This window comes from Carassius auratus, chromosome 48, assembly GCF_003368295.1.
Source record: "Carassius auratus strain Wakin chromosome 48, ASM336829v1, whole genome shotgun sequence".
Taxonomy (NCBI): Eukaryota; Metazoa; Chordata; class Actinopteri; order Cypriniformes; family Cyprinidae; genus Carassius; species Carassius auratus.
The window spans coordinates 5459875-5487319 of NC_039290.1; the positions used below are offsets into that span (position 1 = coordinate 5459875).

Sequence of the window (27445 nt, forward strand, 5' to 3'; positions counted from 1 at the left end):
TATATTTTCTGAATTATATGCATTGTTAGATATAAAAAAAATATTATAATATAGATTGTAACACTGACTTACCTGTCGAGAAGAAAACTGGCCACTTCAGCGTCTCTTTTGAAATCTTTATCAAGCATTAGCTCTTTCCACCTAGAAAAAGCTTCCCCGACATTAACTCTTGTTTTCTGTAATCTACGGTCACGTTTCCTTTTACATTCTATTTTTGACTGTTTTGGCGACGATGTTTTCTTCTCCTGTGGCGCGGCATATGTATGGTCCATAATAAGAATGCAATCCAGACTTTTAAACTTGCCGGTGCAGTTTCAAGCGCCTCTCACTGCTCTGCACCTGTGTTTCTGGCTCTGACCGAAAACGCGCTGTGGAAACGCGTTGGCTTAGTACTTTTTGTCCCTCTCTGCTATTATAGTTTTGCAAGATGGCGGAACTACATGGAAGCCTCCGTCGACCTACCGTCCCATGTATATAAAGATAATAAATTCTTCATTTACAAGGATTAGTTTAAACATTGGCATAGGTATTTGTACACCATTGAGGGCATATTTATGAATAAAAATATTGATTTTAGATAATAAAATACATAAAAAGTTACTTATTGTCCCTTTAATGCAATAATAACTTAAAATTTATGGAGAGAGAGAGAGAGAGGGAGAGAGTTTTAAAAGCATTCTTTTGCACTGCAAAATAACAGCTTTGTTTTATTTTGTTAAATTAAAATGCATGCAAAATGTACAATTAAATCTAATATCAAAATAGTAATTATGAATAATTATTATAATAATTATTTTGTAGAAGTATTCTAAAACTATTTGAATGAGTTAATTTTCATTATCCAACTTCTGAAATATAAATACATTAGGCTATAATATGTTAATATATGCATGTGTTTAAAAGTAATATTGTTAAATATAATAGCCTACTTGGATATTTCAATCTATTATTTTAGGCTCTATCATATTATAAATAAATTATTTACACTTACTGATCTTCTTCAATGAGCAGTTACCGACGGTAATAATATAACAATTTCAAGAATCTTTATAGACAAATAATGACTGCTCTTTGTTAAGTTGTATGAGATTTTCCCGGATGTATTTGTTGCACGTGCAATTATTACATGCTGGAAACTAAAACGTTCCATTATGAAATGGAAACAATAGAGAAGCATTACTCGTTACATATACTCAAGGTTAAAACGAAATTGTTCTAAACGTTATCTCAAAACAATGCATAATGAACTCAAAAGAGATGAAAGGTTCTGCTACTTTGTCAAATTGGTTCCCGCACGTGAAGGTTTTTCATATCGGCAACTTCTCGTGCAACAAACCGTGCGTTGTAAACAAGCGAAATGATGATATATTAATTGTATCTTGTCAGATACAGTATTATTCATGATATAATTCGAAAAGATGTAAGTTAATTGTCAGAAACTATTTTTTTAACTATCAAAATTCCATTTGTTTTCTATTTATAGAACTCACTGTGATGCAATGTAAGAGTTTGTGATCGTTTAAACGGTGAAAAATAAATCACCCTGAAAGTTGGCCAAAAAAAATGGTCTGACGTCACGTTCCCACAATGCACGCGCCCGTCAGCTCTAGTGCTGCTGTGTTTAGAGGGAAAGAAACAGCAGGCCCGAAACATACACACATTATTGAACAAAAAAATTCATTGTCGACTGCGAACAGTTTTTGAGAGTTCATCGAGATATGGCTGGGAATCGATTTTTTTTATCTGCACCCTTGTGAGATGGAAGATGGAAGAATGCGCGTGAAATGCAACTTTTGTGGGGATCAAAAGTTTCTGGTGAGCGCAAGACTGTTTTTATGCAAATGTTATAGTGTGAATTTAGGACCGCGTGGACTGTTTGCATTGATGTTCAGATGTTTGAAACCCTCATAGAGTTTCGTTGTTAGTATTTTCTGACTTTTGAAAAGATAAATGTACACCATTATCCCACTTAAGAGGTTTAAATGTTGCGTGCATGAGCAAACACATTAGCAACGCATGAGACTGTTGGTGCATTCAATGTGTGTGTATAATATATATATATATATATATATATATATATATATATATATATATATATATATATATATATAATATATTTAACACCAGGGAAGCACGAAAGGATTGTTTGATTTGTGTTGATCCACTCTTTGTTACGGATAATTTCCATTTTACCATTAAATCACAATGTTCTTTAGAGATTTAGTAGAGCGAAACGTTTTTGAAAAGTTTGTGACCCGAAACGTGCCAGAAGTAAATAAACTAAAATATCAAATCAATACGATTTTTTTTAAGGAAAAATAAAAAATGTATAGCACCATAGACAACTTATTTTTTTTTTACAAGTTTAGTGATTGCATGAGTGAAATGTTTGAAAGTTAATAGATAAAAGAAGCACATTTTGTCCCTAAAGAAGAACCAAATTTAAAACTTAATAAAATAATATTACTTACAAAATTAAAACAAATTCATAGTATTTTTTTTATTATTATTATAAAAACAAACTGTGTGTATGAAATGTTGGTTGTATGAATCATGTCCATCCATTCTCTAAAAGGGAGGGAGTAATAGTGGACATGCATTTTCCGGAGGTCTGTCAAGATAATGAATGTGCTTTTGTGAGAACAGGTAAACAAACCCTTTATAAATGTCACTAACCAATCATCATGGACATCCCCTCAGGCTGTTTTTCAATTTTTTTTGTGTTGAAATCTGTTACTATTCAGAGGAGGTTCAGGTCAAAGATGGCACTGTTATGAAACACTTAGGTTTTGTTTATTTTTTTATGATATAAAGTTTTATAAATGCATTTAAAAAATGTTTTTTCATTGTTTATATATAAAATAAATTCCTTAATGAACAAATAAAATGAGTTAAAAAGTATATTTAACATGATTGAACAGGATTGTTCAGCCAAAAATGTTTTCCTCATTTAACCATCCTTCTGTGAAGAATGTTGGTAATCACACAATTTTGGTTACAATTAACTTTTTGTATTGCATTTCAAAAGAAGAAAATTTATATATTTATATATATATATATATATATATATATATATATATATATATATATATATATATATATATATATATATATATATACAAATTTGGGGGACATTTTTGGGGGGGGTAAACAATCCTTTTAATCAAGTACACAAATACATTTTGTCATTGCATTGTAATTGTACAAATAAGTACTGAGCAATATTAATTAACAATATGTACTTACCATTGAGATTGGATTGTTTTGTGTTCAAAAAAGCAAAATAAATATATATATAAATAAAAACAATATGTACTTACCATAGGGTTAGATTCAAGGTCACTTGCATGTAACTATGCAATATTTGCTATTATTACTTTAGTAAGGACACTGTTAATTAAATTGTTTCCAAATCATCAGCTTTTTGTTTCCGTGCAGAAGTCTGAACATGCAAAAAAACAATCTTCACTCCCAAGAAAAATCACCCGTTGGAGCTTCTTGTCAGGTACTTGCTTTTGTCTCTAAAACGGGTGCCCAATCCTGTTTCTAGCGATCTACCTTCCCGGAAAGTTCAGTTCCAGCCCTGCTCCAACACACCTGTTTGTAATTATCAAGTGTGCCTGTTTTTTTGAATGAATCTACACTTTGCAGGTAAGTAGATCTCCGGGACCAGGATTGAGCACCCCTGCTCTAAAACAATGTGATTATGATTGTACAAAATTTCTAACTTCTCACAGATCGTTGGTTTTTCACAGATGTACAGTGACATACTCCTTGAAAACCACCCATATATGTGAGAAAATGTTCCATGGCAAAGACCAGCTAAACAGCCACCTGCAAAACCACGACCCCAACAAGCAGGAGCTACGGTGCGAGGAATGCGGAAAGCATTATAACACTCGTCTAGGTCTTAGACGCCACGTGGCCACGCATGCCACCTCCGCCGGCGGTGACCTCACCTGTAAGGTTTGTCGTCAGACGTTCGAGAGCATGTCGGCGCTACTCGAGCACCTGAGTACGCACACCGGCCGGCCTCCTCCGGGGACTGTTGTACGGGAAAGGAAGCATCAGTGTGAACGGTGCGGCCGGTGCTTTTTCACACGCAAGGATGTGAGGCGCCATGCAGTGGTGCACACCGGCAGACGGGACTTCCTGTGCCCACGGTGTGCCCAGCGCTTTGGCCGTCGTGACCACCTCACCCGACACCTAAAGAAAAGCCACGCCCAAGATTTGGAGACCCCTCCTCCGATTCTCATTAAGGAGGAGCCGAGTCCCAATTTGTGCTCCGTCGGATCTCCGAAGGATGCCACAGAGGCTTATTCCATGGCCATGTTCAATCCTCAAGGCCTTCCGAGCACATCTACCTCAGGGGTCAATCATCACCATCACACGATGGTGTCTGGCCCCCTGTCCAGCCCGATGGGTGTGGGCTGTTACCTTGAGCCAAACAAGCCTTCTCTGCAGCAGTACCAGCAGGCTCACAGATATCAGCCGAGTTCCACTACCTCATATCTGAAAGTGGAGATGGAGAACTTCCTGGCCGAACTCCAGTGCGGGCCAATGCCCCCACAGGCCGCTGTGGCAACTGCCGTCTCCCGGCCTGGCGATTTCCTCCCTGATAGTCTGGGAAGTCAGAGTGCCCATTTCACCCTCAGAAACTCAGCGTTCACCTCAGCCGAGCCGACTACCAGCTCCACCAACATGGACCTCTCGCACCTGTTGGGCTTCCTGCCATTCGGCCTGCCTCCCTACAGCACTCCCTTGGGATACTCCACCACCACTGCGTCCCCAAGCCCTACCTCTCAGATCTCTGGGCCACTTACCTCATTTCAGCCACAGTCACTGCAGGAGCCTCAGGCTTCAGGGCACTTAAACCAGCTCTCTGGTTTCTCTCCAACTCTACCTCGATTCCATCAGGCTTTCCAGCAATGACGGCGCCCAAGTCCACTTTGACCTGCCAGTCAAACGCAACAATTCTGTTGCATCATTGCCAAGTAGCTCATAGGCAATGAACTGGAGACTGTAAAGTTAGGTGGGTGCGAGGTCTTCAAATAGATCCTGTAGAATTAGACAGAAGGATCGCTAGGATAGATATTTGCCTTTAGAATAGTTTTAACTTTGTGGTTTTTCCTAGAGGATCTTCAGAGTGTTTTGTAGTGATAAATGAACTTATAAAATTCATTAAAAAAAAATGTAACTGAAAAGTTAGCAAAAGAAATACCTCAATATTTTTGTCAAGAAGGAAAATAATGCTATTACAGTGTTCTCCGTTGTAAAATGAAGCACTTTTTATCAACGGCACTTCTAGGACTAAAGGTGCGGTCACATTTATTATTGATCTGCGAACTTCAGGCATTTCAATAAGATTTGGCTTGGAAGCTTTGTATGCAGATGAAAGGATTCCCTGTGCAAAGTTGGTGACACAAATTTGCCATGTTGACCAACAGAAATCTGCTTGTTTTGTAAAGTGACTTATGTGTGTGCTTTGCTTCATACATCTTCCTTTTTTCTCCATGATATTCCGCCAAAATTTCTCTAATGTGACCGCACCATAAAGTCAAGTTGAACTGTGGTCTTAGATGTGCCTCTCAGCTCACGGTCACACAACACAAAAACCTACCTCTCTAAGCTGAACTCTTGTCACGAATAGAATTCAACCATTTGACAAGAAATGAAGCAAATCCTCATGCAAATTGCATGAAGAACGTTATCTCATTTCATTTTCTCATTCTCATTTTTTTTTAGAATGCTCAGTGGTTTTAGTTTATGAATTTTTTTTTTTTTTTAGAGTCAGGTGATTTAATTAGCATTTAATTAATTAGCTTGTGTTGAGTTTAGCCTTTAGGTAAAAGTTTTTAGGCACTGTTGTGTTCACATCCTCAATGCTTATGAAAGGAATCACAGTTATTGTGTAGACCCATCTCTCTCTGTTCATTCCAGAGTATTTTGTGAATGAAATGCAGAATAAAGCTTTGATTATTCTGGAATTGAAAATCATAATAAAAAAGCGAATATTTGTTTAAAATTAAGTAGCCCATCCGGACAAATTCCCAATATGGGAACTAAATAAAATATAACATACATTTTTCGTTTAGTAATAAACACGAATTTATCACATTTGGGTCCTGCATAATGATGTTAAAAGAATCTTGGGGAGAAAAATGGTTGTACTGGTTTTACACAGTTCTCACATTGCAAAGTTTCCCTCAATGTTTTGCCATGATTTATGAGTATCAAACAAAATAAGCTTAGCAAATACCCTTTCATTGCTGAAAAGCACTTCAAGTATCTCTCCATGCTAAACCAGGAGCACTGTCAGGAAAGAAAATGTTTTATCATGTAAATTTGAATAGTATTTTAGCACTGTCTGTACATTTGACTCAGTGTTTCATGCTCCAGTGTCCTATAAGGTAACTGTGATGGCATATGTTGTCAACTCCATTTAGTTTAGGCCAGCTGAAGATGTGAATTAATTTCATGAGTTTCATTTTATTTAGAAACCATCATGGGCATTTCCTCCCTTGGCTGAACTGAACTGAAATTGACCTCAACCCAACTGTGATGTTTAGACTCCGACGGATCTACCTCAGTGAGATGCACACTGTGCACAGCTGTACTGTACCTTTAGTAAGAAATGTAAAGTTTCATTGGCTGTTTAGCTGAAGTAAACAGGTGTTTTACGTCTTTAAAATTCCAAACATTGGCATTTTTTGTTTTCATGAACATTCTGAAAGCAAGGGTGCGTGAGAGATTAAGGTGTATACGGAAAAGAAACAATGTTAAGGAAGAATTAAGAAATAAAGCATCTTGTAGAATTGGAGTTTCTTGTGTTTCCTTCATTTACTGTCAGTTAAACAATAGTGGTTTGTTGTAAAATGTAGCTATTCATTCATGTTAATGCAATAGGCTACTGAAAATCATTAAGCTGTTAAGTACTTAATGAATTAAAAGTTATAAATTATTATAAAAATATAATCCTTACAATAAATTGTATAAAAGATAAATGCATTTTTTTAGACCATCAACCGTGTGATGTAAATATAGTCAAACATTTATTTACAGGTGTTTTTATAATTTTATTAAATATTTAATTTTTGTAATAGTTTTATAAACTGAACCAACTGTTTCGTTTCATAAACAAAAAAAATCCAATACTTTACCAAGACGTACGATTTATACATCGGTTACATCGGATTTATACAAGACAAAACGGTTTCTACATTGTGATCAACAACACGCGTATTAATTGTAAAATAAATTAGCTAAAACAAGCATAATAGAATAAAACAGTCATTTGGGTGTTCATGAATGCTCCACTTTATAAAACGAAACGACGGGAACCAGTTTCCAAACAAAACGAGAGAAAAACATTGTACGTTCAGGCATATACAAGGGCAGCTAATTCTCAGCCAAACAGGAAGTGGAACAGATGTGAAGAAGGACCTTGTTAATAAATAGGGAACTGGCGAAATATTACAATTTAGTTGATTATTCGCACAATGAGTAGTGTCCATTTACTGAAGTAGTAACTGATTTATTCACGTATTCATTTTGGATCGCTTGTCAGTGTCAGTCTGGCTGAACTGAACTGGATCGAGATGGCAGACGAGGCTCTCTTTCAGTTCCTGCACAGTGAAATCATTCAATATGTCAACAGTGTGGAATCTGGGGAATCGGTAAGATACGCTGAAAACACTGGCACAGAATACTAGAATAGCGTATAGAGCTAAGTTAAACAGTAAAACAAAAATTGAGAATGTGTCAAGTTGAATTAATGTAGAGTAACGTTACTGTTGTTTACAGGAGAATGGACGATGTGTCTCTAAACTGGAGAGCATGGGGTTTCGTGTGGGACAAGGACTTATTGAGAGGTATCACGGCGGATCTTTTCATCCATAAATCCTTATTGTATTCTTTCGTTAAGCAGATCCTTTGTTGACATCCTATAATCTGATGTTACACTTGTTGCAGTTTTAGTTGTGGTATTGAAGATGGTCAGTGGAAAATCCAAATTTAACTTTGAATGGTTTTTAATCATTTTACTGAAAAAAAATATATTAAAGACCATTTAATTAGTAGTAGATATAAATAGCCATTTGTTCTTGTCTCAGCAGGCATATTTCTGATTGCAGGTTTACCAAAGACACACCACGCTTCAAAGATGAGCTTGATTTTATGAAGTTTATCTGCAAAGATTTCTGGACCAGTGTTTTTAAGAAGCAGATTGACAACCTGAGAACAAACCACCAGGTGTGTACATTATAATGTTACTTTTTAAGCTTTATGGCATCTTAACGAATCTCTTCATTGACTAGAGGTGATTATTTAGAAAATCATCACATATTCAAATTGTTTGTAGGGTATTTATGTGCTACAAGATAACAAGTTCCGCCTGCTGAGCCAACTGTCTTCTGGAAAACAGTATTTGGAGCATGCGCCAAAGGTAAGCAGCATAAACCCCTTCAATAAGATTTAATTGTGCATTGAATAAAAACATAAAACATATTTTAAACTAAAATTGCATAATCAATATCGTAATAATTTATTTTTCTTTGAAAATAGCATAATGTGATATTTAGTACTTCAGTTTGTTTACAAGAATATTATATCTACAGATTGGGAATAAGGAATATATATTATTTAATAAAATATAAATTAATGCAGTTAAAGGGATAGTCACCTCAAAAGATGAAATTTCTGTCATCATTTCCTCTCCCTCATTTCATTGCAAACCCGTAAGACTTTTGTCTACACAGTTGTCACTTCAATGCTTCATAAAGAGATCGTACAACTAATTTTTCTCTCTCATTTTTTAATTCCTGAAGTTTTTAGCCTTCACCTGTGGACTGGTCCGAGGAGCACTTTCAAACCTTGGTGTAAAAAGTATAGTCACAGCGGAAGTGTCAGTCATGCCTGCCTGTAAGGAGTACATTTTATTCAAAAATGTATACAAGATAACCACTAGATTTTCTGTAAATTTTTCATGATCTTAATCTGAAATGGAGCATCAGTGAAGATAGTTCCCTCAAGTCTGAGCTCATTAAAGTTCTAGTTAAATGTAACTATTTTTTTGTTTTTTGTCTCCTGTCGTCCAATCCTCTTCTGCACTTTCTTTCTTCTTAGGTAAATTCCAGGTGATGATCCAGAAGATGTAATTCACTACATAGAAGCGTATTTCTCAACATGTGCATCTTAGTCTCTACTGCCTTGTCATATTTTATTGCCTTGCCCATTTTATTGTCACTATGATTGTTTTTTTTTTATTTGCATTAACTTGCAAACTACTGGCATTACACGTGTTTTGACATGCAAAGGTCAAGCCTTATTGTACTGTATTGTGTTAGTATTTTGACATGCATTATTATCCATCCACATTCACTGTGTTTTGATTATTAGTTTGCACATTAAAAGGACATTAAAGCTGGAATCCTAGTATGATCCTAGTATTATTTTGTGCTTTATTTTCAGTTAATTTGTGCAAATTTAAATTAATGAAAATGTTTTATTTATTTTTTCATGAATTTTATAATGAAAATTAAAGAATATTGAGAATGAACCCATTTAATCCCACTGGTCACAATAGTGCCAGTAAGAAGGTTTTCATTTATAAAGATGTAAAAGTTACTGACTGGTGTTTTTTTTTTTTCTTTTTTTTCTGCTAATTAATCTGAATAAAGGGTCAATTAAATATATGCAGTTTGACATTTGTCACATGACCAGAGTATTTATTTCATGTTTGTGCCATGAGAAGATGATGGCTGTATCAAAGCTCCAAAACAAAAGTCTAGTAAAGTTTCTTAACATAAAGAAATGGCAAAGGTTTTTGGTAAATGTTATCTTTAAGGTGTCTAGAATTAATATATGAATTCACAATTATTATTGTTTTGTTGAATGTGGTCATAGAATGAGTAAATATGTTGATGGCAACAATTGTGAGCAGTGTGATAAAAGTTTATTTAGGTATACACATACATCCAATTGCATTTGTTAGTGAAGGCTGAACTAAAATGTTGAAAAGACAAAGTTACAGTGAATATTGCGCTAAAATAACAGTAAAAATGTTACAAATAAGTTACGATATTGATTTTGTGATACTGGTAGCACAAATATAACAATTTTATGTTATACAGTATGTTGCAATAAAGTAACATTTTTTTTTTTATAAAAATTGTCCATAAAACTGTTTTTCACACACTTTTCAGATGGACATTTAAAACTGACTGAAGTTAATAAAGTTTTACAAAGCGATCTTTTTTTATGTTAGTTATTAAAAACTAATAATCTTAACCCGTTCAATCCCAAATTTTCCCATACACGAAAATTAACCAAAATATGTTCTTAATTACCCGTTGAGATGACCAATATATATATATTTTTAAATGTCCATCTGTTTTGCTTCTGGTTCTTTCAGCTAGTCACGTGGTTATTGCGTCACAAACGCTAAGCTAATAGGAAACGAGACGCGCAGCTTTGAGCCCTCTGATTGGCTGATTCGTAAAAGCAGTTCTAACGGCCCCAACATTCAAACTAGTATTCGCGTCGGATTGTTTGTGGCAGGAAGGTGCGAGCGTTTGTTGATTTACCATTTTTACTGCATTTGACCAGCCTTTTAGGTTGTGGTAGGAGGCATTGGTTTGAAGCGTAAGTATAGGTTTTTCACATTTATAAGCAATGTCATATTTTGAAATTTACTCAGCTGCTGCGTTTAAATTGTTTTAATTGGTGCGTTTGTATCGGACCGTAACAGGTTAGCCTTGCAAGACAAACTTTTAAGTTGATGTTCAATGTAACGGTAATAGACCGACCGATTTCAAAGTTTTTTTTTTTTTTTTTTTTTGTTCTTTCAATTGATTATTGTGATCTTGACATATGTGAAGATCTTATTTAGGTTTCGCTTGTTTACGTTTTCCCTCGTAATTTTGAGTAATGAGCGACGCAGGCGGGTATTTCATGTGAACTGATTCTGAAATGATCGTGTAAAGTGCTGGTTCTGAAATTAAGATATTTTATCATATTAAAACACTATACGTAAGTTAATTTTATAATCCATACTTGTTGGATAAATCGAGCGCTTCTTTTGTAGTTTGGGCCTTAAGTCGGATTTTAGCCAATGGCTGCCATTTTAGGCATCGCTACGCAGGAAATGTAATTTTCTGCTTTACTATTATAGCATTGTTGCATATTCTGTTTGAACTATTTAAAGCTTTTATTATTTTGCAGAAGTTTCCTGTGTGAATATGGAAGGGGACTCTGTTGATGCGTACACATGGGATGCCCCTTCTCATGTCATAGAGTCAATAGATGATTTTGCCCTGGACCCTCAGGATAATGCTGACCGGTGGTTTGGTAAGGCTTTTTACTCTTTACAATATACATATTTTTGTTTATTATCTTATTTATATATTTTTATTTTCTATAATATCCAACTGTCTTTGTTTTACTATTAGAGTTGAAGGCAGCTCCTAAAAGTGGCATTATGGAACAGCTCACCACCCCTTTACGGACCACAAAGCCATTTGATGAAGTCCACAACACCAACAGACTCAAAGCTGTGGTGTCTCCCATGATCAAACAAGATGAGACAACAAGTACAGGTTGGGGAAAAACTGTTTTAATAAAAAAAATAATTGGAAACAAATTTGTTTGTTTTGCACTAGTATTCTTAAAGTGTTAAGTTTTAAAGGTTAATTGTTTTATTGTCATGAATTTTCATTTTTGGCTGAATTGTCCCTTTAATATTTCCTTTGCTTCAGATGTCAAAGAAAGCACCTCTACAGAGGTCCCATCTAACATAGTCACATCATGGGGGAACGGCAGAACTACAGCAGCTCCTAGTCAGGCCCAGACATCGGTTCCTGCTCAACCACGCAGGTAAATGAGACCTTATATGTTATTTATACACCCTATTAAACAGTCCATTTTTCTTACTCTTTTCTTACATCGGTTGACTGTTTTGTTTCTTTTTGCAGAGTGTCCAAACGGCCTGTGCCTAGAAATGAAAAGCCTGCAACACCCCCTCATGTAAAGAAAAGAAGGTATGTTCTCCTAAATTTAGATAAGTGTTTAGTCTATTACAGGGTGCTCAATTAGCCACTTTGTCTCGCTGCATAGAGTTGTACCTGCTGCCACAGCAAGGAGAGTTTTTGATCAGCGGCGAAGGTAAAATTAACTGAGAAATGCATTTGCCCAGCTTTGGAGCGCACCTAGTGGGCTTTTAGTAGACCTCACTGGTGACCTGGCTTGTAATGTGGGATGTTACTTGAATTATACTTTTTTTTATTTATATATATATATATATATATTTATTTATTTTGTTTTATCTCCTCACAGAAGCTCAACATCCAGAACTGTGCGACGCAGTGGTGCTGGTGCGAGGAGCAGTGTCCGGCTGAGAAGCAAGCCAGCAATTTCCTCTAAGACCTCAGATACTGCCTCTGCCTCCAACACTACACAGTAAGTGAAACTCTTATTAGTCTGAATAGTCAGCAAAGGCAAACTACACTATGGTTCAAAAGTTTGGGTTAAGGTGGTGGTGTAGTTTTGTAGTGTGTGGTTTTATTTTTTTAAAGAAATTAATATCTTAAATCAGCAGAGATGTATTAAAGACTTATATGATGTTATTAAATAAGAACAAAGGTTTCTTGAGTAAATCAACACATTAGAATAATTTTCTGTAGTAGTAAGTTTCATCCCAGGAATAAATTACAATTTTAAACTTGAAAAGGATTTTAAATGTTTTACTGTAATTGTAAAATGACTGAAGCCTTGGTCAGCATTCGAGACTTTTCAGAACATGAAATCATACAACTTCAAACCTTTGCTGGTCAACTCCCCCGTGTCTTGCCAGTTGATTTAACTTCAACTTATCAGAAGGGTTTAGTATTAAAGCATTAAGTTATATATGCTGTCTTTTGAATTTCAGACAGAAAAGCACAGAACAGCAAGAGCTGGAACGCATTGAGGCATTGCAGAAAGAGGTGGCAGAACAGCGTCGGAAGAACGAGGCCAGCTACAGAGCTGCACTGGCAGGCAGTGAGTCAAACTGCCTATTTTTAATGCAAGCATTAAAATTATTATATATTTTTTTTTGTATTTCACTGTCTGTTCTTGGTGTTTTAAAGGTCAGCCTCCTAAGAAGCATGTGCTGTCCACCACCATTCCCAAAGAGTTCCATTTCTGCTCTGATAGCAGGCTGAAGAACCACATGGATGTAGGCTCTGCAGAAGACAGCTCGTACAAGGAGGTGGACTTCACCTCACAGCTCCGCAAGCACCCATCTTCCCCTGTGAGTACAGGCTCTTGGATGAGTAGTTGGATTCTTTTTGAAGCTGCTGCTTGTTTTCATGTGATTTGAATGTTGTCTCGTTTTGTAGTTGAAGGCTCCAAAGGGAACGACAATTCCCAAACCCTTCAACCTCTCCAGAGGCAAGAGGAAGCTTGATGAGGCAGGAGCCTATGTGCCGATGGCCCAGCAGATTGAGCAGTTTCAGAAACGCACTCCCAGCCGCTATCACCTGCGCAGTCGGCAGAGCCAGGAAAGAGGTGCGTCTACTCGGACCCTGTTTCTGGTGTCTTCATAGCCTTGAATGTTGTTAGGATTGCTGTTAAAGCATTTATTCACCCGCTGTAGTTTTGGCACCATGTGATCTTTTTTTTTTTTTTTTTTTTTTTTTTTTTATATATTTTCAGTGGGATCCATTTAATTCTTACATCTTCATTAATTTTTATTTCCTCTGATATATGATCTGTAATTTACCCTCCAGGCTTCTTTTGACTAATTTTACCTATTTTATTTGCAGGACCATCACCAGTGAAGGCTGAGAAGCCAAAAATCACACACCCCAAAACGCCACAGCTACTGACTCGCCAGAGACATCGTCCCACGATGGTGAAAAGCACTGCAGAAATTGAGGCTGAGGAAGCAGAAAAAATGCAGCAGTAAGTTTTGCTGAGACTTGTGTTTGTTAATGCTTAATTTTAATTGAGCACAAGAAAATCTCTTAAATCTTTCCTTCTACCATCTCAGGTTTAAGTTCAAAGCTCTAGAACTCAACAGAAAGATTCTAGAAGGGGCTTTGGTTCCTAAAAAGCCGGAAAGTAAAGAAGTTACCAAGCCTGAGGGCTTCCAGCTGGAGATTGAGAAGCGACTTCAGGAGCGGCAGGCCAGTAAGAAGCCTGAGGAAAAAGAGGACCACACATTCCATCCCAGACCGCTACCAACTCGAATTCTGGAGGAAGTTGTGGTTGGTAACAGTTCTATCAACCCCTTTTTGGGTTTGTTTAGCCATGGGAGTGACGTCTCTTTTTTTTTTTTTTTTTTTTTTTTTTTTTTTTTTTTTTTTTTATGTAATTCCATTTCTCTTTTTTTCACACCATAAAGGGTGTCCCAGAGAAGAAAGTTCTAAATCCGACTGTTCCAGAATCACCTGCATTTGCTCTTAAAAACCGTGTGCGAATTGAAAAGAAAAAAGAAGAGGTACATTTTGATTCTGTGCCCTTTTTTTTAATTTGATTTATTTTTATTTAAAATCATGAAACTGATTTGACTCAATCCCTTTGCACCTTCAGGAGAAGCCTCCTGCTCCAATTAAGGCACATGCTGTGCCCCACTTCCTGCCCTTCCAACCCAAACTGCCAGTCAAGAGCCAGGTAGAAATGTGCCCTTTCTCATTTGAGGAACGTGAGCGTGAACGAAGGGTCATGAAGGAGAAGAAGCTGGAGGAAATGAGAAATGAAGAGGTATTTTCTTTCGTTGAGTAGCTGACAGTCTTATTGCTTTTCATTTCATAATGGTGCCTAAATGGCTCTCACCAAATCTCACAGGTTCCCAAGTTTAAGGCCCAACCCCTTCCTGACTTCCATGAAGTGCACCTCCCTGAGAAAAAGGTAGTAGAGCCCACCAAACCTGCTCCTTTCAAGCTGATGATTGATGAACGAGGAGCGTCAAAGGGTGAACGCTGGGAACAGATGGTAAGATCTTCCATGGATCATCTGTTGTTAAAATTGGGTTCTACTGGACCACACGTTCAGTGTGCTGGCTTAGCATTTGTGTTTGCATACTTGCAACTAGTTATTCAGTGGAACTCACTTTTAAGTCTATCTTTGCATTTGTAACATTATTTACAATCTCTGTTCTAACTGGTACATTCTTTTAAAATCTTTCTCCAGATGAAAGAGGAGTTGAAACGACAGGCTGAAGCCGCATGTTTTAAGGCACGGCCAAACAATGTAATGCACAAAGAACCATTTATACCGAAAAAAGAGAATCGCTCCATCTTGGGTATGTTGTTGTAGTAAATGTTTTTGTGATCTTTCCAGTTAGTGTTGCGCTACACATGGTGTACTGTCTCCAGTTTGAACTTCCTTGGGCTTGCTTGCTTTGTGTGAGTTTTGTTGAAGTGCACAGCTAACTCCCAAAACCAACTCTCGCTTCCTTCCAATTTTCACTGCCGTCATCACCTCTACCTGACCACTTCATCTGGTCCTCTTTATTCACCTTCGGCACTTTCTTAAGCCAATACTACTAATTCTGCAGTTCCAGAGGGCTTCCAGTTGGCCACAGAACGGAGAGCCAAGGAACGAATGGAGTTCGAAAAGGAGTTGAGTGAAAAGGAGGCAATGAAGGCTCGTATGGAAGAGGAGCGGGCCAGAGAACGAGAGGAGCAGGAAAGGGAGGAGACTGCAAGGCTACGGCAGGAACAGGTAAGCGATTTCAGAATGATGTTGCCTATCCTCCGAGGCCTGGAAAATTGTGAAAATTATGATCAAGTAGTCAAATATTTATCTGCACTTACACATTTTTTTTTAAATTCCTCATCACTTTACGTGGCTGATTTATATTGTAACTAATTCTGTCTTTTTCAAAAGGTGCGCAAGGCCCAGCCAATCAGACGCTACAAGCCAATGGAGTTGAAAAAGAGTGACGTGTCTCTCACAGTGCCCCAATCTCCAAACTTTTCAGATCGCTTCCGCATGTGAATGCATAACGCATCGTTACAATGACTTAATTCCACATGGTTCTCTTAATGTGTTTTGCTCTTTCTTGTTTTATATTTTTCTGTGATGTCTGAAAATTTAGACTAGTTTTTATCTGTCTGTGGCTGATGCATAAGGACCTATTGTGGTCAAGTAAAAAATTTTACAGTTGGGTGTGATGACTCCCTCAGCTAAATTTGTTCAAACTCTCATGTGTATATGAAAACTTTTTAGTTTTTTTTTATTTTTATACTGTTCCACTTCTCGCAATAAAGAGACTTTTAGTATAAATGCTGTTGTTTAATGACTGTAGTGGCTGAACAAGGGCTGGGCGGCTTGACGTTGTATATAGTTATCGCAGAAAAAAGTCTCGTTAGAGCTTTTGCTATAGTCTGCAGTATGCAAATATATCTGCGTAGCATACTGCTTAAATGTTATATTCACCTTTGGAGTGGTAAGGAAGCATGCATGAAAATAAAGAGTAGCACACTTGATCAAGTTCATTTAAGGGTCACACTTGTCTCCGTGGTCAAAAGTGACCAAAGCCTTGAAATGGAAAATTGTTTTTAGTTTACAATGTGATGCCTTTTGTTCAATAATATTTTCTGATCCTCTCGAATTTTGAGGGGACTTTATGATGCTGTGCAATATTTATACAATTTTAATAAGTTTTCCATTAGAATTATTATTTTTCAACAAATGAAATATTTCACATTTAAAACAAAGAAAGAATATAAAATAAAATTTTTGAAGTGAGAATTGTGCCATCTGGTGGCATTAAAATAAAGTGTAATGTGTTACCTGTATAGCTTCCTATATTCTTCACATAGATACAGAGGCTTTTGGTTTCCAATTGTTTTTTTTTTTAGACAATTTCTTCATTTGATTAGGTTTTACACTTAGATATGTTTAGATATTTAAAAAGACTACTTTCTGTCAAGGTTTTGATATTTTTGGTTAGAAATCAGGTTTTGCATTATGATTACAATAAAATATAAATTTTCTTAGAAATTGAACACATGGGAAGGATTTTTGGTGAAGTTGGTGTGAGGGCATCTGTGTGCACAGTGAGGCGAAGACTTTTGGACAAAGGCCTGGTGTCAAGAATGGCAGCAAAGAAGTCACGTCTCTCCAGGACAAATGTCATGGACAGACAAAAATTCTGCAGGAGGTACAAGGATTGGATAGCAGAAGAAAGTTATTTTCTACAAATGTTTCTTTTATATTGTGCTTGAATGGTCAAATACACACACAGTTATAATGCCAGTCGCTTAGGTGTTAAATGAAAACCGGATGTGTTTCAGTATATTGGATTGGTCTTAAAGGGCCAGCAGCCTTGTATTCCTGCTGCTGATTGATACACTGAAGTCTATGCAGTGTCTTATTTATACACTTAATTCAAATTTTGTAATATTTCTTACTACAAGTTATTTGATTATTTAACATATTTATTTGTTCTGCTGTGCTTGTAATTTGCTTCATTTTAATAACAAATAAAGTAATAATAGCTATATCGAGATATGTATTGTTATATTATTATCAAATTTATCATATAATATTTTGGTCATATCGCCTCCCTATAGGCTGAACTTAAACGGGACCATTCAACTTATTAAATCTATGTATTTCTTTCTTAATTTGGTGGAATGCCATCCATAATAGCTCAACAGTCTTAAAGCTGCAGTTGGTAACTTTTGATGCTCTAGCGGTTAATAAGCAGAACTGCTTGCGTCTTGCGGAAGAACATCGTAGCCGGAACTACTTCTCTCTGTTTATGTCTATGAAGAAGCACAAAGGCACTGGGTTACTCTGCCGCGGTACCCCCGAAGCAATCTAAAATAGTCCGAATATAAACACTTATTATAGGTGCACCCTAGTGATTCAGGACAAGCTAAAAACACGGTTTGGTTTGATTCATGGTGTACTCGCTTATTATATACATTTTTCTACATTTTGAACACAAACAAAGTTAGGGACCGCAGCTCTGATTGGTTGTTTCTTAACGGGAGCGATGCATTTCTGCAAATGGCAATAGGACCACTGGGAGGAGCCAGAGGAGCTTGATTTTTTCACAGATTATCTGTCTCATATTCTACTGTCAGGACATAATGACAGGTTTAACAAATATGTAAAAGATATATTTGTACAAAAGTTACCTACTGCAGCTTTAATTCTTGCACATTATAGTTTTTAGTAACTTTACTTAATACTTCTCATGCAAAGTTTTATTCTTGTTTCAATATGTAATTTATATGTAAATTAGAGAATTTATTCCATTAAAGCTGCTGTTGTTAGCAGTGCATGGTAGAACACTAGAGGTACGTGTCTCACATTTGTTAAGCTCTGCTCTGCTGTCTCTACTCTTTTTGTCTTGGAAAGACTTTGTGCCCCCTCCGCAGGGCCAGCTCTGCGTGCCTCTATTATCAGTTTACTGTTTGTTAGCCCCCCTCCTCTTGTCTGCCTATTTCTGGTGAGGTGGCCACAGAGTGATAAAAGAGGAATCTGGCAGACTGGTACTCTGCAAGCTTCCACAAAACACCAGAGAACAGTCTGTTCAAACCCTTGGCGGAAAACACATGTACTTAAACTGCTCAAACATCTTTACAGGTGGGTGTGAATTTTTTTGAATTATAGTTGAATCTGAAGACATTATTAAGATGAATCTTACAGTCTGTTAAGCTGGAGGAAAGCTATGCTTTATTTCATACCGTACTATTCCACTTTTTTTACTTACTGTATGTGTATATCTGTAGTTACAGAAAACATACTTATGGGATATTTCTGCTTTTAAAAAAGTTCACTTGTCATACTGCAGAACTTTAAATGAAAAAGTTATGAATCTGAAAAAGTGGTACAGCTAAAAATATTATTTAAATATTAGGGTATTTAATAACTTTAATACTAGTGATTTAATGTCATGTATTTAATTGTAATATTGTTAACTTAGTTATTAATTACATATTAATTGTATTGATTTAATGTTAAATAAAGCTTAAAGGTCCTTGTTATTTGACAGCTGTGTGCGCAAAACTTTGTGTTTAACCAGTCTTAGTTAGATCTATTTATTATTATTATTATTATTATTTTATTTTTTTAATTTGGGTTCTTTTTAGCTGGTTTTGCTGGGAGACTATCTTAAACCAGCTAAGATCAGCAAACCAACATGGTATAAGTGGATTTATTTCAGCAGGGTTTCTATTAAAAATTTGGAAGTAACAATAATGATGTTTACTTCTGTGTGTAAATCTATTGGCCTATTTCTAATTTTGCCCTCAAAAAGACCTTGTATTCAGTACCTCTATTTATTCCCCATCTCTCTAGCACAGCCTTCATTCAATGTCTTTCAAGGGCTCTATGAAATGCCCTGTGCCTCCGTCCAGCCCCACAACCCTGGAGGCCAAGGTTGATGACTTACGGTTAAAAGTGGAGCAGCTCCTCTTGAGCCCAGAGAGAAGTTGCCCCATGTGTGGGACCTGCGTTCAGCACAGCACACTGCAGGAGACCGTGACCAGCCAGTTGTCAGCTCAGACCAGATTGTTGGATTCTCTTGAAAAGAAAGTCTTAGAGATGAAAACAGCTCTGGAGGATCTGGCACACAGTACGGAGCCAGAATGCAGCGACAATCAGATATATTAAACTGTCTTAAAGAGATAGTCCATCCAAAATTCAGAAAATTCTGTCATCATTTTTTACTCACGTTGTTCCAAACTTTTGTTTTTTATCCTGCTGAGTGCAAGTATTTTGTAGAATGTTAACAACCAAACAGTATGGGTTCCTATTGACTTCCAAGTACTTTTTTGTCAAAGGAAACCAAAATTGTTAGTTATCAACATTCTTTAAAATATCTTCTTTTGTGTTCCACAAATTTCATACAGGTTTGGAACTAAGTTGGTGTCTAAACAATGTTCTATTCTGTCTCTTGAATATGAAAGGTCTAGAGGACAGAGGGTGTGAGACAGAGTCTGTGCCTTTAGCGGCTCTACAGAGACGGAAGTCACTGCCTGTTCGAACCTCTGCGGTCAGTGGAAAGAAAGTGCATCAGCCAGAATTGCTTTTAAACGGTTCCATTAACTCTTAAGACTATAGCAAAGTCACTGCATTAATCAGCATGCCATACAAGACATTTAAGGCCCATTAGCACCAAGAACGATAACTGTATTTTAAAAAATGTATGAGAATAGGAAAGTTTTTTCCCCAGCTGATGAATGAAAAAACATTGACAGCCAATCAGAATTCATTACTGTTTAAAGAGCTTGAGCATTTAAAGCAGCAAACAGCAAAACTGGTGTACATGCATAAAATAATCAAAACATTTATCCATTAGTGTTGACAATAACATACCACACTGTCCCGAATATAAGACGATCCTGTTATAAGACGGTATTTTATAACTCTTTATTGACAGGAGGAAGTCTATGTTCGCTTGGACAGAGAATGTATGGTGCCCCATGCCTTTAATATGCCTTTGGAGAAAGGTAACTACAATCAAATTTCATTACACTATATATATATCATTTGGAAAGGTGAAGTGGGGCAACATAATTGTCACAGTCATTTTTGACGGGTCTGTTAGCATGCTAAATATTTATACACTGAAGAATGACAGGGAGACCCATAAATCACCTGACTAAAGAACCAACAGCGGCTATACGAAAAAAAAACAATATTTTCAAATATTGGCTATGAATGTTAGGTTTACACATTTAAAGAGTAAATAGTGTAACTTTCACGCATATTTATTGGGGATATTTCACACAAAAAATACTTATACTTTATCTTTTGTTTGTGCAGGTATTTTGTTAGAAATCAATGAAAACAATGGAATGAGAACAGAGGACCATAAACCTAAAAAAGATTCAACAGAGGTTAAAGGTCAACATGAACCTAAATTGCAGATCAAGGGAGAAAGAGGAACATCCACTGTAAGCCCGAGATTGGATCGATCTCAACATCAAACACAGAAAATGAATAAGGCTGAAAATAAGAACATGCCACCAAACGAGAATGATGTACTGAAACCCGTCATTGCTGCCTCAGTGGTATCCCAGAGGTCTGTTATTGCTCCACCAAATAAAGAAGCCCAAGATGACAGGAAAACATCACCGCTTAACACCAAAGCACCTGTTCCTGTGACAAAGGCTAGGGTATTGCCCAACACAATCGGACCGAAGCAAACTGAAACAGTGAATGTAACCCTACCAATTCATACAATACCGAAAACAGCTGGACTGGTTGCTCCAGTAATGCCTCAATGTACGTCTTCACTGGTACCCAACAGTCCTCCCAAGCTGACTTCACCAGATTCAACACCAATCCAAACATTTCCCAAAACAAGTCTGGGTCTTCCTGTTGCAACTGCGCAGAGTTCTGGAAAGTCATCATTAAATACAACTACAACAAAAATGACAACATCACAAGATGCAACACTGTTACCGCCAAGCCACAAACCACCAAAAACATTGGGTCTGAATGTTACTACAGCCACAAAAGAGGCTTTCGCACTTAGACAAGTGCAGAGCGGCCCTAATTCCTTACAAAGGTAAAACAAGCAATGCATCCCAATTTAAACTGCAATTGATCATTATTGGAGCAGGGCTTGAGTTGATTGAAGCATAAAGTAACAAATGTCAGTGAATTAAATAAAATATACAATTTTTGGTCAGATAAATGCAGCCTCTGTGAGCATAAGTGACTTTAAAACTATAAGAAAGTTACCCTAAACTTTTTAACATTAATATATAGATTCATAAATAGTCATATTTTACAGATTACAGGTCACTGGTGGAAAGGCAGATTTGGTCCACACGATATCAACACCTCTGGCTAATAAAGGGACCGAAGCAGTTTTAGCCTCAAACCCCATTTCAGGTGGAATACAGATTAAAATAACTCCAGCTACAGACAAGAATCCAGTACAAATGAAGAGCAACAACCCTCCTAAAACATGTTTTAAAGTTATTGGTAAGTGACCTGTTTTTTAAATTATTTTTATCATATGTTCCTGATAAAATAAAAACCAATAAAAAATATTACTATATATATATATATATATATATATATATATATATATATATATATATATATATATATATATATATATATAATTTAATAGGAAATCAAGTTCACTTGTAATTGACAATTTCAGTAGATTGTTTTCAGAAGTGAATAAAATAACCACCAAATGACAGAACAGTGCTTGTGTGAATTAGTTTTTAAAGGTTAAAGAGGTGACAGGCGGCCTATAGCCTGACTTTAGAAATCTGAAGTATCTAGAATATGATAATCCTTTGTCCCTGGCACATTATTGTATCATCCACTCTCCGTCAGCTGTTCCTGCTCCAACCCAAAAGGAAGAGCATTATAGATCAGATATCAACACCATGAATGTCTCATAGTGAGGGCTGACACAAGACTCCCACTTAAATAGACAGACAAAAATACAGTTGTCTGAAAAAGACTTGTAAAAAGTGTCCTCTTGGCTATTTTCAGATGATGTTTCGCCTCAGCCTGCACCTTTCGCTCACCGGTTTGTGTCGCTGAAGTCTAACCCTCCACCCAGTGATACCTTCAGTATCCACACCAGAGAAGTGCTGGGAGGGTGAGATGATCATTTCTGTTTACTAGAACTGCTAGCATTTATTTCACTTGAATCTAATAGTCTAATAATTTACAATTATGTGCACCTTTGATATTTTTTGTTTTACCACTGTATTAAATATCTGTTTCATCAGTGGTCGATTTGGCAAGGTGCACAAATGTACAGAGACTAAGACAGGGATGAGACTTGCTGCTAAAATCATCAACACAAGAAATGCCAGAGAAAGGGTAAGCAGACCTCATCTGTGTGTATGTTTAATACTTCACAAATATAACTGAAAGCATTTGCACTTTAAATAAAAATGCCATAACATGTCAAACTAGTGCTCTGCTACCTTGGTTTGTTTTTATTTATATAACATATCAGTACCATAAAAAACTAGAGGTTATTTGAAACATACAACACGAATTGGATATTTACTTCTGTGACAAAAAATCTAAAAACACTATGAGAGCTAGGCTATAAGAAACAATTAAACTATGCAAAATTATTTTTACTTCTTGGCAGCATTGCAGTTGTTTGTGTCATTTTTCCGTCTTATAGATGTTCAGATTATGGTCTTGGGGCTACCCTTACGAAAAAGTAGTATACTTCAAGTTTATTTTACTAAGTATACTAAAGTAAAGTTCAAGTATATTTTTAAGTATACAAAGCAAGTATACAAATATCAGTGTTCTAGTACTTGTAAGTGTACTGTTTCAATACTCATTGAGACTAAATTGACCCACATTCTAGTATATAAAAGTATATAAAAGTATAACATTAGCAAATTTTGAGTACACAATTAGTTTACCTCTATGTTTGTAGTTTGTACTGCAATTACACTAAAAGTGAACTTATAGGTATACTGATAGTTTACCAATTAAATACTTTGTACACTTTGAAGTATAGTCTCAGTAAACTACTAGTTTAGTAGTTTTATACTGCAAGTATACTCATAAGTTTTCTTTAAGTGTACTTTACATCATACTTTAAATTTCCCTATTTAGGTTTTAATTTGTATATTGTTGTATGAATATCTGAACATACAAAACATCCAAAGAATGAACAGAGTATCTGTTTGTAAACCAAAACATTTTATTCAAGCTTCTTGCATTATTTTTTTTAACACTTTAACGTGTTTCATAAAAAATGAAGAAATAACATTTCAAACAAAACTTGAAAAAACAAAACTATGAATTGGATTCAGAATGATAATTAAAACGTAGATGGAGTCGATCAACACCCCTAAGCTTGACTGTAATTATTACCTCTTCATCTGTCAACATTTTATTTCATAACGTTAAATGCTGTTTGATGCTGTTTTATGTAAGATGATCCTGTTAGATTAGATAGGTTAGTATCTGTTGTTTCTTTTTCTTCTTCAATTGTGTTTTTTAGGAAATTCTGTACAGAAGATGTGTACTAGCGCCCTCTACTGTATAACAATGAAAACACGGATTCTAGGAGTATAGCTCAAATATATTTAGAATTTTTGGACGTATAAGTCAAGAATACTTAAATGTCATTTTAAGTATATTTATGAAGAGTACATTGAGAAGTACATAAAAAGTAAACTAAAAGCATACTTTCCTATTTTTAGTTTAAAAGAAGTATACTAATAGCACATTTCTTTTTCATAAGGGTAAATATTTTTAGATGTTTTCGGAAGCGGTCTATTATGCTCACCAAGGCTGTGTATTTAAGGGGAAGTCGTGGCCTAATGGTTAGAGGGTTGGACTCCAAATCGAAGGGTTGTGGGTTCTAGTCTCGGGCCGGATGGGAGTGCATGTACAGTTCTCTCTCCACCTTCAATACCTCGACTTAGGTGCCCTTGAGCAAGGTGTCGAACCCCCAACTGCTCCCCGGGCGCCGCAGCATAAATGGCTGCCCTCTGTGTATGTGTGTGTGTGTGTGTGTGTGCGTGCGTGTGTGTGTGCATGCATGCATGCCTTCAATGTCACAAGAACAAAAGAGTTCACAAATTATGAATTTCTCAAGGTTGTTCATGTTGTTTTGCAGGATATGGCACTAAATGAGATCCAAGTCATGAACCAGCTAAGTCACCCAAACATCCTCCAACTTTATGAAGCCTTTGAGGTCAAGAATCAAGTGGTGCTGATCCTGGAGTAGTGAGTAGTGAGATCCTTATGAAGCAATAAAACACAACTGGCTAAAGTGCAACATGGCAGATGAAATGACTACTCTTTTTTTTTTTATTCAGTGTGGAGGGAGGTGAGTTGTTCGAGAGAATTGTGGATGAGAGCTGTCCGCTGACTGAGGTGGATGCCATGGTTTTTGTGAAACAGATCTGTGAGGGTGTCCAGTACATGCACCAGATGTATGTACTTCACCTGGACCTCAAGGTGACAGATGAAACAAAAAGGAGTCCCTTTGTTCTGTCAGATTTAGGCTAGTGATTTTGTTCTTTTCTCAAGGGATTCAGTGAGATTATAGCATAAACCTTATGGAAACTGGAATGTCAGAGGGGAACATGTAACAGTTTATCACCTTTTTCAGCCGGAGAACATTCTACTTGTGAATCGCTCTAGCCATCAGGTGAAAATTATTGACTTTGGACTAGCGAGGAGGTGGGATTTATACTTGTACACTACTATTGTATTGTACTTATCCATACATGATTATGAGTTCAAATCAAGATTAGTGTTGTCATCAGCCATTTTTATTGGGCATGACATTTGCCTTACATACCTTTCCATGACCACTGTGTATTTTTGAATGTGTTAATCCTCTGAGAGTTCAAATATTATAGCCAAGGCTTATTTTTATGGTTCAATTGACTCTTCTCCATGTCTCTCTTCAGATATAAACCACGAGAGAAGCTCAAAGTTTCATTCGGAACGCCTGAATTCTTAGCTCCGGAGGTGGTGAACTTCGATTTTGTCTCCTTCCCTACAGATATGTGGACTTTGGGAGTTGTCACATACATGCTGTAAATCACATTAACACACACCAGAACATGTAATTCACAATTACACAATAATTTGAGCCAATTTAAAATTCGCTGTACCACTCCAAAAGATACATAAGTCGGCAATGAAAACAAATTCTATTATTTTTTAATAAGCGATTTCATACAAATTATTTACAAAGATTAGCTAACAGATGTGATGTCCAGTGAAGGTACTGGGAGTGAATCCAAAAATATCAAACAAGGCAGTAAAACAGAATCCAGGGTCACTCGGTCAACTGCTTAGTCTAACTAAAGCAATACCAGTGTTATGCAGTATTCTGTGTCACCGCCAAAACAGTAAAAGAAACTTGTGCAAACCTGTTAGCTTCATGTTGAACTGGAGAAACAATTAAAATCACATTCAATTTCTGTTATTCTAGCTTAAGTGGCCTCTCTCCTTTTCTGGGCGATGATGACAGCCAGACCCTCAACAATGTGCTTATGGGCAACTGGTAGGTCACTGTTATATTGATTCTATACACAACAGAACATGGACTAATTACAAACAAGCACTGAAATACCTTTATAGAAATCATCAAATCTAAAGAACGTTTTAAAATGGAATCTTCTGTAAATATCGCCCCCTGTTGGATGTGTGTAGGTACTTTGATGAGGATGCATTTGAGCATGTGTCTGCTGAGGCTAGGGACTTCGTCTCCAACTTGCTGATCAGAGAAAGAAGGTGAGATTGAAAAGACTGAAATTCAAGAGACTAATACTAATTTAATCTCAATATGATAATTTATCTTAAAATGACATTCTTTTGACACTCCAAAAACATGTAAAGGAATAGTTTACCCAAAATTTAAAATGTGCTTAAATTTTGCCCCCTAGGCCATCCAAGATTTTTTTTTTAGTTTTTTTTCATTAGAACAGATTTGGAGAAATGTCGCATTACATCACTTGCTAACCAATGGATCTTCTGCAGTGAATGGTTGCTGTGAGAGTCTGAACAGCTGATAAAAACATCAGACCACTCTATATGAACCATTGGTGAGCAAGTGATGTAATGCTACTTTTCTCCAACTCTTTTCTTGAGGAAGAAACTCATACATCTTGGATGCACTAAAGTTTCTAAAGCAAAATTTGGGGTCAGCTATATATAAGAATGTTCTGTGTAACACAAAAGAAGATGCTTAACAGAATGCCTGAGCTGCACATTTCTATACAATGAAAGCTAGTGGCAGTCAAGCTCTAAAAAAAGATGTGAAACACCATAAAAACACAATAAAAGTACTTCATACAACTTGTGGTGTTTATTCCAAGTCCTTTTTTAACAGTGGTCGTCTGAGTGCTACACAGTGTCTCAAACACCCGTGGCTTAACAACATCACTGAGAAAGCCAAGAGCACCAACATTGTGCTCAAGTCTCAAGTTCTTCTCAAGAAGTATATGGCCAGACGAATGTGGAAGGTGAGAACACACAATGAATTACCACTTTCTTAACACTTGAGATACTAAATGCTTTCTTACTCACTTAATTTCTCCTCTATCCTCTTTCACCTGTCTCTTTTTTGCAGAAAAACTACATAGCTGTTGCTGCAGCCAATAGGTTTAAGAAGATCGGAAGTTCAGGTTCCCTAACTGCGCTTGCGTCAGAGACGTCATACTGACTGTGCTCACTATGTGTGCTTTTATAATATGCAGATCATGTTTTTGTATTGCTGTGCTGTATTTGCCACCCACCTTTCTAAATTAAATACTCACTGGCTGCCAATATAATTATTCACATGCATCTGTAACATGCAATAAAACTGATGTACAAAGGGACTGTTTCTCTTTTATTTGCTTTTGCCATCACATTGTTAAAAACTCTGGTGTTTTTCAAGGATTCATTAAATTATTTTATTTTTTTGTCAAAATGTTATTCTAATTGAAAAAGCATGTGGATGAGTCAAAAAAAGAATTAAAAAAAGTAG

At 36.4% G+C, this 27445-nt stretch overlaps 4 protein-coding genes across 19 annotated transcripts; all 4 read left to right on the forward strand.

Moving 5' to 3' along the window:
• Positions 1 to 1583: 1583 nt before the first annotated feature.
• On the forward strand, positions 1584 to 6820 carry LOC113065608 (zinc finger protein PLAGL2-like). 10 transcript variants are annotated; one of them, XM_026237006.1, is made up of 4 exons: positions 1584 to 1815; positions 2576 to 2646; positions 3421 to 3505; positions 3738 to 6820. In XM_026237006.1, exon 4 carries the CDS (start codon positions 3802 to 3804, stop codon positions 4930 to 4932), a length of 1131 nt encoding a protein of 376 aa, XP_026092791.1. In that variant the 5' UTR covers positions 1584 to 1815; positions 2576 to 2646; positions 3421 to 3505; positions 3738 to 3801; the 3' UTR covers positions 4933 to 6820. The 10 variants fall into 10 exon arrangements, with proteins under 10 accessions (XP_026092791.1, XP_026092787.1, XP_026092785.1 ...); XM_026237002.1 differs by having other exon boundaries at positions 3756 to 6820; XM_026237000.1 differs by having other exon boundaries at positions 3439 to 3505.
• Positions 6821 to 7401: 581 nt separating this feature from the next.
• On the forward strand, positions 7402 to 9624 carry LOC113065609 (trafficking protein particle complex subunit 6B-like). Of its 3 annotated transcripts, none has more exons than XM_026237009.1 (6): positions 7402 to 7676; positions 7804 to 7871; positions 8112 to 8250; positions 8360 to 8443; positions 8826 to 8919; positions 9124 to 9624. In XM_026237009.1, exons 1-6 carry the CDS (start codon positions 7599 to 7601, stop codon positions 9153 to 9155), a joined length of 495 nt encoding a protein of 164 aa, XP_026092794.1. In that variant the 5' UTR covers positions 7402 to 7598; the 3' UTR covers positions 9156 to 9624. The 3 variants fall into 3 exon arrangements, with proteins under 3 accessions (XP_026092794.1, XP_026092795.1, XP_026092796.1); XM_026237010.1 differs by having other exon boundaries at positions 8115 to 8250; XM_026237011.1 differs by having other exon boundaries at positions 7406 to 7676; positions 8133 to 8250.
• Positions 9625 to 10489: 865 nt separating this feature from the next.
• Positions 10490 to 16149, forward strand: LOC113065610 (targeting protein for Xklp2-like). 4 transcript variants are annotated; one of them, XM_026237012.1, is made up of 18 exons: positions 10490 to 10641; positions 11221 to 11346; positions 11448 to 11594; positions 11754 to 11871; positions 11970 to 12035; positions 12112 to 12159; positions 12331 to 12453; positions 12923 to 13032; positions 13122 to 13285; positions 13374 to 13542; positions 13800 to 13938; positions 14027 to 14243; positions 14381 to 14476; positions 14569 to 14739; positions 14824 to 14970; positions 15169 to 15280; positions 15515 to 15702; positions 15868 to 16149. In XM_026237012.1, exons 2-18 carry the CDS (start codon positions 11238 to 11240, stop codon positions 15976 to 15978), a joined length of 2235 nt encoding a protein of 744 aa, XP_026092797.1. In that variant the 5' UTR covers positions 10490 to 10641; positions 11221 to 11237; the 3' UTR covers positions 15979 to 16149. The 4 variants fall into 4 exon arrangements, with proteins under 4 accessions (XP_026092797.1, XP_026092800.1, XP_026092801.1 ...); XM_026237015.1 differs by having other exon boundaries at positions 15536 to 15702; XM_026237014.1 differs by having other exon boundaries at positions 10512 to 10641; positions 11224 to 11346.
• A 2353-nt stretch (positions 16150 to 18502) lies between these two features.
• On the forward strand, positions 18503 to 27296 carry LOC113065611 (myosin light chain kinase 3). Of its 2 annotated transcripts, none has more exons than XM_026237017.1 (16): positions 18503 to 18582; positions 19297 to 19573; positions 19908 to 19993; positions 20381 to 20450; positions 20767 to 21514; positions 21743 to 21936; positions 22465 to 22573; positions 22707 to 22800; positions 24575 to 24684; positions 24777 to 24918; positions 25073 to 25143; positions 25377 to 25505; positions 25907 to 25978; positions 26128 to 26208; positions 26807 to 26939; positions 27047 to 27296. In XM_026237017.1, exons 2-16 carry the CDS (start codon positions 19312 to 19314, stop codon positions 27137 to 27139), a joined length of 2394 nt encoding a protein of 797 aa, XP_026092802.1. In that variant the 5' UTR covers positions 18503 to 18582; positions 19297 to 19311; the 3' UTR covers positions 27140 to 27296. The 2 variants fall into 2 exon arrangements, with proteins under 2 accessions (XP_026092802.1, XP_026092803.1); XM_026237018.1 differs by having other exon boundaries at positions 18507 to 18582; positions 19302 to 19573.
• Positions 27297 to 27445: the final 149 nt, after the last annotated feature.